Source organism: Suricata suricatta, chromosome 10 (genome assembly GCF_006229205.1).
Source record: "Suricata suricatta isolate VVHF042 chromosome 10, meerkat_22Aug2017_6uvM2_HiC, whole genome shotgun sequence".
Lineage (NCBI taxonomy): Eukaryota > Metazoa > Chordata > Mammalia > Carnivora > Herpestidae > Suricata > Suricata suricatta.
Window position 1 is genome coordinate 106,328,444 of NC_043709.1, and position 10,162 is coordinate 106,338,605.

At 43.5% G+C, this 10,162-nt stretch overlaps 1 protein-coding gene across 1 annotated transcript; it reads left to right on the forward strand.

The window, feature by feature from the left end:
- The first annotated feature begins 5,056 nt into the window (after positions 1–5,056).
- On the forward strand, positions 5,057–9,054 carry LOC115305344 (membrane cofactor protein-like). Its single transcript, XM_029955570.1, is given in 4 exon segments — positions 5,057–5,144; positions 7,963–8,411; positions 8,414–8,855; positions 8,858–9,054. Coding segments are annotated over 4 exon segments (1,176 nt in total).
- Positions 9,055–10,162: the final 1,108 nt, after the last annotated feature.

Below are 10,162 nucleotides of genomic sequence, written 5' to 3' on the forward strand. Positions count from 1 at the left end.
CCACATCCAGTGACTAATTGACCTAAACTTTGACCAATGGGGCAGCTGAGAGGCCGGTGCAAGTTCAGAGCTCTCCGTGGGGCTCACTGGAGCTGATTTCACCACAGCCCAGCTTTGTGTTAGCCTGACCCTGATTCCTTCTCTTCCTCTCCCTCCAGCAAGTGAGATGCTGGGAGCGTTCCAGCATAGAAGTCCTGCACACTCGTCTCCACCTCAGAGTCGGCTTCCTGGAGGAACCCAGCCTTGAACATTGATATTCTCTTCACTGTATTTGCACACACGTTCAGAATTTTATAGAAAGCTCTGTCCTAAATATGGTATGATTTGTTGAGAGACTTCTGATTGTGACCTGTTAATAAAGAGCTCATTTATAAAAGAAATGATTCGACTCGTGACACTTGTTTAGTTTTATGCTGAAAGTGACAACCTTTAAGATGAAGGCTTAGCAACACATGGAAGTAAACTTGGAGTCGGAGGGGGTGTGTCTGCTGCCCTTGACAAAGTCTCCCAGGAGCTGAGCGAGATGGGATGTTAGGAAACAAGCCTGGTCATGTGAGCTCCGACTCATTGCCAGCATTTAAAATTTTTTCAGTTGTCCCTTAGTCTAACTCCTGTCTCCTCCACTAGCGGGGGAGTGGAAAGGCACACATTAGTACACTTCCCTCAAATAAAATAACACCTCCTAGCTGTCCCCAGCTCCCTTACAAAAGAAGAAAACCTCCCAGCCCACAGGTGCCTTGCTTGTACAGGAAGGAGAGAGGAGGGAAGGAGATTGTTCAGTTCCTGAGCAGTGGACGTGACCTTGGGGGCAGCACTGTTAGTTGGTGAGCACGAAATATGGAAATAGAATGGGAACTCCTTTACTCCTAATAGAGAAAGCTAGAGGGAAGGCGGGGGGAAGGAATAAGAAGATGAAGAGGGAAGGAATTTTGAAAAAGACATTATTGGGGGGAGTACTCAGTAAGAGTAGGAAGCCCCCAATGCATGGGAATCTCAGTTCTGGTAAAAATCAGTGAGGTTTTATGTATAACTCTTGATTAAGTCCTGAAGGAGGTGTAACCAACCACAGGCATGTCAAATAATAAAAAGCAAAAGAGAGGGGTGCTGACCTTTTTTTCTTTTTTTTTTTGTTTATTCTCTTGCAGATTGATTCCTTTCCCCAGAAAGCAACTGCTTAATCTTGAGAAAAGAGCGAAAACTCTTTTGTAACGTGCTCTGTGGAAAGAAAAAAGAAGGAATGATACAATACTACCCCGCCCCTCAAAAAGTGGGAACAAGGTTAGCTTACATTGGTAACAGTTTGGTCTCTCAGAAGGGAAAGAAGTACAGGTTTCCACCTCTTTTCAAAAGTAAAGCGCTCCTATGAAATCCCTCCGGAAGCCAAAGTGGCAGAGAACAAAGAAGCAATTACCATTAAAGCAGTTGGGACGTTTCTGAGTGTTCCAGACCTGCAAAATAACCTCTCTTGGGCTTTTTCTTTTTTTAAGTTTATGTATTTATTTTGAGGAAGACAGAGACAATGTGAGTGGCCAAGGGACAGAGAGAGAGGACGAGAGTCCTACGCATGGAGTGACTGGGGGCTCGAACTCACGAAACTGTGAGATCATGACCTGAGCCAAAACCAAGAGTGGGACACTTAACTGACTGAGCCACTCAGGCACCCCTCTTGGGTTTTTTGGGTTTATTTTTTAATGATTTTTATTTATTTTTGAGAGAGAGAGCACATGAGCAGTGGAGGGGCAGAGAGCGCAGGGGACAGAGCATCCGAAGCCCCAGGCAGGGCTTGAACTCACAAACTGAGCACATGACCTGAGCTGAAGTTCAACCTACTGAACCCATTGAACCCAGGAGTCTCACTCTTAGGCTTCTCTGATTTGATCTTAGGACACATCTTGCTAACGGAGGCACAAAATAAATCAAGATAAAGCACAGATGCTCACAGATGCAGTTTCAAAGACTTGGCTGCTGAATGCTGATGGGCTGAGTTGAATTCCTGGGGAAGGGGCTTGGCCCTGCCTGGCTGCACACTGCCTCTCTAAGGCATTGCTGCAAAACAAACGCTGAACGCTACTTTTGCTTTTCAGCTTTTCTCATAAAAGTGAAAATCCTCTTTGGATTCCTTTCAGTTAGGGAGAACAGGTACTAGTATAGATCTTTTGTAAAAGTGAAGTGGCATAACATAAACTTTCCAAAAATAGAAGACTAATAGGGGCGCTGAGTGGCTTGGTCGGTCAAACATCCGACTTCAGCTCAGGTCCTGATCGCAATCTCGGGGTCTGTGAGTTTGAGCCCCCTGCCAGGCTCGGAGCCTGGAACCTATTTTGTATTCTGTGTCTTCCTCTCTCTCTGTCCCTCTCTCACTCACACTGTCTCTTTCTCTCTCTCTCTCTCTCTCTCTCTCTCTCTCTCTCTCTCTCAAAATAATAAACTTTAAAAAAAATCAGAGGTAGAAGATACCTGTCTGGGGAGAAATAGATGGCTAAATCAGAAAGAAAAAATAAATAAAATTCTGATGATACACAAGAAAAATTAAGCTATTTAAGAGAATTTACTAAGAGCATGCATGTTTAGTTAACATATCACTTTGGAAAGAAGTGGAAAATGCTATCATATGGGTGCTCTCTATGTTTTTTATCTCGCTTGGATCCAAGGGCCTTAGTAACTGGAGAGCATTGTAAGGGCTTTGGTAAAACAACAAGCAGATTCTAGATTCTACGGTTTACCACCAGCCACACCCCCTCCTCTGACAAAGCCTGTGGCCACCCCCATTCCATTCTGTGCCTGAGAGGCCGACGGTGTTACATGCGTGGAGATACAGGGGAATTCATTAAGAAACCTCTAGAATTATGCCAATACCATATGGTCTTGATGATGACAGCTTTGTAGTAGAGGCTAAAGTCTGGGATTGTGAGGCCTCCCGTTTTGGTTTTCTTCTTCAATATTACTTTGGCTATTCTGGGTTTTTTGTGGTTACGTACAAATTTCCGATTAATTTGTTCTAGCTTTGCAAAGAACGCAGGTGCAATTTTGATGGGGATTGCATTGAATGTGTAGATTGCTTTGGGTAATAATGACATTTTAATGATGTTTACTCTTCCGATCCATGAGCATGGAATGTTTTTCCATTTCTTTGTGTCTTCTTCAATTTTCTTCATAAGTTTTCTATAGTTTTCATCATACAGATCTTTTACATCTTTGGTTAGGTTTATTCCTAAGTATTTTATTTTTTGTGTGTGTGCAATTATGAATAGAATTGCAATTTATACAGATTATAATCTTTGCAAATGTGTGGCTGCAAATCCAAATACAGTTCTTACATGCTTTGATTTGGGATCATGAAAGGTAGACTCTTCTTTCTAAAAGAATCTTAACCCATTGAGTTTGGATAAAATATCTTATAGATATGCTAATCTCTCTAACATTATTATATCCTTGGTGGCAAACCAATTCAGGTTTCAGGCCCCACATGTGTTAAGAGATAAATGCTGAGTGAGCACTAAATGGCAACATAAAGATACTTACCCTTACCCCACATATATACCCTTGACTTGTAGGTCAGTCTTCACACCAAGCCCACTGGCTAAAGTTCATGACCAGTGCCTTGTGCAAGCAGTTTGTGTATTTGTCTATCTTTACATCAATTATGTCTATTTTGGAGTGGAGGCCTTTAAAAGGTGTGGTGGTTTTAAAAACACATCCACATGTGGACCTCGAGGGTGTCATGCTGAGTGAGATAAGTCAGGCAGAGAAGGACAGATACCATATGTTTGCATTCATAAGTCTAACAGGAGAAACTTAACAGAGGACCATGGGGAGGGAAAGGGGGAAAAGAGTTAGGGAAAAGGAGGGAGGCAAATCACTCTTGAATACTGAAAACTGAGGGCTGAAGGGGGAGGGGGAAAGGGGAAGGGGGTACTTGTGGGGAAGAGCACTGGGTATTATATGGAAACCAACTTGACAATAAACTATAAAAAAAATACATCCACATGTTCTTTTAGCTCAAGAGGTAGAGCCTAACTCCTCTCTCCTTGAGGGTGGGCTGGAACCACTCACTTAGCCTTTTGGCAGAAATCACGTCATCTCTTCATTTTTATTATTTTTATATATTGTGGTTAAATATATTTCATATGATCTTGGCTATTTAACCATTTTTCAGTGGATGGCTCAGTGGACAGCTGAGCGTTGAGAGAGACCCCAACCCAGAATCACCCAGCGAAGCTGTTCCCAGATTCTCGACTCACAGAAACTGTGAGTGACACTCTTCAGTGTGCAGCTCAGTGTAATGCCATCCGCAGTGCTGTGCAACCAACACCACCATAACGTCCAAAACTTTTTCATCATCTCAAACTGGCATTCCATCCCCACTGAACAATTCCCCATTCCCCGCCTGCCCCCAGTCTCTAGAGACCACCATTCTTTCCGCTCTGGAGTCTGATTATTCTAGGTACCTCCTGTAAGTGGAATCATACTGTATTCGTCCTTTTGTGACTGGCTTATGTCACTTAGAATCATGTCCTCAAAGGTTCACCGATGTTGTGGCATGTGTCAGAATTCCCTTCCTCTTTAAGGCCAAATAATAGTCTACTGTACTAGACACTGTTTAGCCCTTGGTCAATGGGCACTTGGACCACTTCCACTTTGGGGCTATTGTGAATAATGCTGCTATGAACACGGGTGTGCGAGGCCCTGCTTTCCATTCTTTTGGGAATTTCCTTATGAGTGGAATTGCTTCATCGCACAGTAACTCAATGGTTAATTTTTTGGCTAACTACCAAACTGTTTTACACAGCAGCTACACCATTTTACATTCTCACTAGTGGTACATGAGGGTTCCGACTTTTCCACATCCTTAACAGTACTTGTGACTTACTGGGTGTCTTGGTAATAGCCATCTTAATGAGTGTGGCGTGAGATGTCACTTCTGAGACTAGACTATGGAAGGACTGGAGCTTTTGGCTTGGATGTGAGTGGCTCTCCATCTGTCTTCCATCACTCCCCCTGGGGAAGGTCATCTGCTGTCTTGTGGGGAAGCCTGGGGAGAGGGAAGCAGGCTGCCATGTTGCGAGAACACTCAGGCAGCCTGTGGAGAGGTCCAGGGAGAGGTCCCTACGGTGAAGAACTGAGGGCCCCTGTGAGCGAGCTTGGTAGAGAATCTTCCCTCAGTGAGCCCCGAAGTGACTTCAGCCTTCAGAGACCTCAACCCAAATTCCCTCTCCAAGCTGTCCCCAGATTCCTGACCCATAGCAACCATGAGAGAACAAATGTTTGTTGCTTTAAACCACTAAGTTTGGGGTGATTTTTATGTGGCAAGAATAACTATTCAGGGGGTAAGAACTTTACGACCAATTTAGTCAACAGTTCCCCAAGTATTTACCAAGCAGCTCTGCCGGGCACTGTTCTAGGTGCTGGAGATACCACAGTGAACAAGAGGAAACACCACAGAACTTCTATCCTAATGCACAGAATAGGAGGAGGTGGTCAAAGATAAATAAGCACTGGGGACGTCGTGTACACCGTGATGACCAGGGACGCCACTGTCGTGTGATGTGCAGGAAAGCCGTTACGAGGATAAATCCTAAGAGTCCTCACCACGAGAAGAAAAACTTTTCTTCCTTTCCTTTCCTTCTTTTCTTTTCCTTTCCTTTCTTTTCTTTCTCTTCTTCTCCTTTCCTTCCTTTTCCTTTCCTTTCGTTTTTCTTCTTTTCCTTTTCTCTTTCTCTCATATCTTATATGAATTGATGTTAACTAAACCTCTCATGGTGATCACTTCACAATATACATAAACTGAACCATTGTGTTGTACACCGTAAACGTATGCAGTGTTGTATGTCGATTATATCTCAATGCAACTAGAAGAGAAAAAAGATTCAATGAAGATGTAAGGTTGGGGCCCTGACCTGATAAGATTAGTGCTCTCATAAGAAGGAACACCAGAGCACTTTCTCTCTCTCTCCCTCTCTGTCACTCTGCCTACCAAACAAAGGCCACATAAGCAGCTAGTGAGAAGACGGTCATCTGCAAGCCAAGAAGAGAGCTCTCACCAGAAACCAAATCTAGCAGAACCTTGATCTTGGGCTTTTAGCCTCCAGAACTATGAGACAAGACATTTCTGTTATTTAAGCCACCGAGTCTATGATATTTCAGGGACAACCTAGGCAGACTAACACAGGCTCATAGGTATTGTTCGTTAAAATTACAAGCATAAAGGCACGAACTCTGGAGCCAAATTTTGGCTCTGTGACCTTGGGCAAGTTACCTCTGTGCTTATCAGGAAAACATCACAGTGCCTGCTTCACAGGTTATTACAAGGATCAAAGGGGTTTGTAGTTGTGAAGCAGAGTGTCTGGCTCACAGCAAATGTACAAGTGAGTGAGAAATCAATAAGAGACTGATAAGTCACGTTCCATGAGGAAAACGGGAGTGTGAAGTTTCGTACTGGGGACTAGGACATAAACGACACGGGGAGATAAGGAAGACAGGGATGAGAGAGGGCATGGAACACAGATCACAGGCTCCTTCAGCACAGCTGGGGATTCTCAGCGTGCAGTTGAAAACCACAGACAAACACCCACGTCAGCTCTCTACAGCTATTTGCACCGGCTTCTGGGAAGGAAGGTCCCTGTTTCTCCTCTGTCCCCCAGCACCTCTCAGATGCTTTCCTTTGTGTGTGGCGGGGGCGGGGTGGAGAGGTTGGCAAGTGTGGGTCTCGGGCTGTTCACGGCCCCCGGGAGAGCTCTGGAAGGCAGGGCTGGCACCAGGTCGAATTGATTTGCGTTCCCTGAAACTCATTAGAAGGAGGAGGTCTTACTTAACTTCTGATTATCTTCGTGCGTGCTTTGCCTTTACGTGTGAGCCCACGTTCCGAGAGCCCTCAGAGACCTTCTGTCTAAAGCTGTATTATCAGCTTATTACCAATGTCAGGAAGACCACCGTTTGGACTTCTTTTGACTTCCCTTTGGGCTTCAATAGGATCTTGCACATGTGATGCACCATGCATGCTTAAGAAATTTTTACTTTATTTTTTTAAATTTTTAATAGTTATTTATTTTTGAGAGAGAGAGAGAGAATGAGCGGGAGAGGGGCATAGAGAAAGGGAGACACAGAATCTGAAGCAGACTCCAGGCTCTAAGCTGTCAGCACAGAGCCCAACGCAGGGTTTGAACCCAAGACCCATGAGATCACGATCTGAGCCGAAGTCAGACGCTCAACTGACTGAGCCACCTAGACGCCCCAAGAAATTTTTACTTATTGAAGGAAAAAATGTTATAATCCAAAGGACTCTAAGAGAACTATAAGAATTGTAATTCAAGCAAAAACAAAGCAGCCTGAAATTCATTTAGATAAAATCTGCCTTTTAAAAAAATCTATTTTTCCTTTTCCTTTTCTTCCAGTGATAGTAGAATTTATTATAAAAATGCAGTTATTGGGGCACCTGGGTGGCTCAGTCGGTTAAGCCTCCGGCTTCAGCTCAGGTCAGATCTCACGTTCGTGGGTTCGAGCCCTTCATCAGGCTCTGTGCTGACTCTAGCTCAGAGCCTGGAGCCTGCTTCCGATTCTGTGTCTCCTTCTCTCACTGCCCCTCCCCCTCTCATGCTCTGTCTCTCTCTGTATCAAAAATAAATAAAATATTTTTTAAAAAGTTAAAAAAATGCAGTTATTAAAAAAAATACCGGGGTGCCTGGGTGGCTCAATTGGTTAGGCATTGGACTCCTGATTTCAGCTCAGGTCATGATCTCATGGGTTTTCGATTCGAGCCCCACATCGGGCTCTGGGCTGACAGTGTGGGGCCTGCTTGGGATTCTCTTCTTCTCTCTCTCTGTCTCTGCCCTTCCCTGTTTGCAAATGTACACATGCACGTGCTTTCTCAAAATAAATAAATAAACTTAAAAAAGTAAAAGTTAGAGGGAACTCGGAATGGTCTTAGCCCGGCAAACTCTGCCGTTCCCGCTGGTCTCCCGAAAGATGACGGCGCCCTGCTTACTGTGCCCCACAGGTCCCGGCCGACCCGGGAAGCGCTTTCATGGTGCTGCTTTGTAATCCTTTTGGTGGTCCCAGGGCTACTGCTACCCATGCCTTCTGATGCCTGTGACCCTCCGCATTATATCACTATGAGGCCAACCATTTTTAAAGATAATTATAGTCCTGGGGAAACAATCGACTTTCAGTGTCGCCCAGGATACAAGTGTATTGTACCTTATCTTCCCATGTCTTCTGTTTGTAACCCTGATAACACATGGACACCTCTCCAGGAAGCTTGTACAAAAAAATCATGTCCACATCCAGGAGATCCCATAAATGACCATGTAATCAGCGTAAATGGAAGTTTCCTCTTTGGATCACAAGTTCACTATGCTTGTAATGAGGGTTATCGATTACTTGGACTAAAAGTTCTTTATTGTGAACTTTCTAATTAATGGACAATAATGCAGTGACGTGGAGTGATAATCCCCCCCCCCCATGTAATAAGATATTGTGTCCACCACCTGGAGAAATAGCAAATGGGAAATATAGCATTAGCAAGGAGGAATATGAATATAATGAAGTGGTAACTTACAAATGTGATCAGTCAACTGGACCAGATCCATATTCACTTATTGGAGAGAACAGACTTGTTTGTACTGGGAATGGCGACGGGAGTAGTAGCCCTCCTGTGTGTAAAGTGGTCAAATGTCCACATCCTGAGCCCCTCAGTGGAAAGCTGGTATCAGGCTTTGGAACGAAATACTACGACAAGGCAACAGTTCTGTTTTCGTGCTTCCCAGGTTACACCGATAATGGAACCAACATAGTCGTCTGTGGCAGTGAGGGTACTTGGGAGCCAGCAGCCCCAATGTGTTATAAAGGAGCTCCCCCTACCATACACCACCCACAGACAGGAATACTCTAGGCGAAGGACTCATTGCTCTGATTGTGATTGCTGTCCTTGCTGCCGTTGCATTAATTTGCTTCGCCTTGTTCATATGTTATCGACACACGAAGAAAGGGAAAACTGAAGTTAGTGCCACATACACTTACCAGGATAAATCAGCTTCTCTGGCAGAGTAAACACAGTAGATGGTTTCCACACACTGTATCTTGTGATTCTATTAGAATGTTGAGTTGTGCAGTAAATTCATACGGCCTCTATGGAAAACATTATACACCTTCCTCAAAAAACTAAAAACCGAACTAACAAATGATTTAGCAATTCCACTTATGGGTATACATCCAAAGGAAGCAAACAAACAAGCAAAATCTTGCAGCTCTCTGTTCTCTGCCTGCAGCATTATTTACAACAGCCAGGACACGAATGCCAACCTCACTGCCCCTGGACGGATGCGCCGTTAAGGAAAACATTGTAGACAATATGGTGGCATACTATTCACTCCTAAAAGAGAAGGAAATCTTGCTGTTGACAAAATGTATGGACCTTCAGGCATTTTGCTAAGGGAAATAAGCCTAACGAAGAGAGACAAATACTGTATGATCTCACTTATTTATAGAATCTAAAAACAACAACAACAACAAAAAAGCCCTGGAAACAAATCAGATTGGTGGCTGCTGGGGGTGGGGGGGGGAGGGGGGGCAGATTTGGCTGAAGGTGGTCAAAAGGGACAAACTTCCAGATCCTCTAAGACTTAACAAGTACTTGATGTAATTATCATACAGTCTGCTGTTGGTGATGTATTGTATTCTGGAAAGTTGCTGAGCAGGAAGACATACATCTTTAAAATCAAAGTAATGGATGTGAGCTAAGTTTATTGTAACCATTTCATAGTGTATACATTGTCAAATCATGCTGTATACCTTATACACAATGTTACATATGCATTAATAAAACTAGAAGGGGGGGGAAAGGATCTATAAAACTCTAGTTCCCTCCCCCACTTTCATGAATGCGACTGTTAATTAAGCCATAATCCTAGCATTTTAATGTGCTTTGAATATAGCACCATCTTTTGATGCTTCTTTGAACCGTGTATGCATTTGGGTGTGAACATCTGGCCTGTTTTCCCTTAAATAACACTTGCATTTATAAGGCAGCCCAATCCAATATCCCTGGTAGTATTTAGGTGGGGAAATTATTTTTTTTTAATGACATTTCCTAATTTAGAGAACCGTAAAGAAAAATAAATTACACTTCATTTGTAAAAAAAAAAAAAAAACATTAAAAGTTAAAATA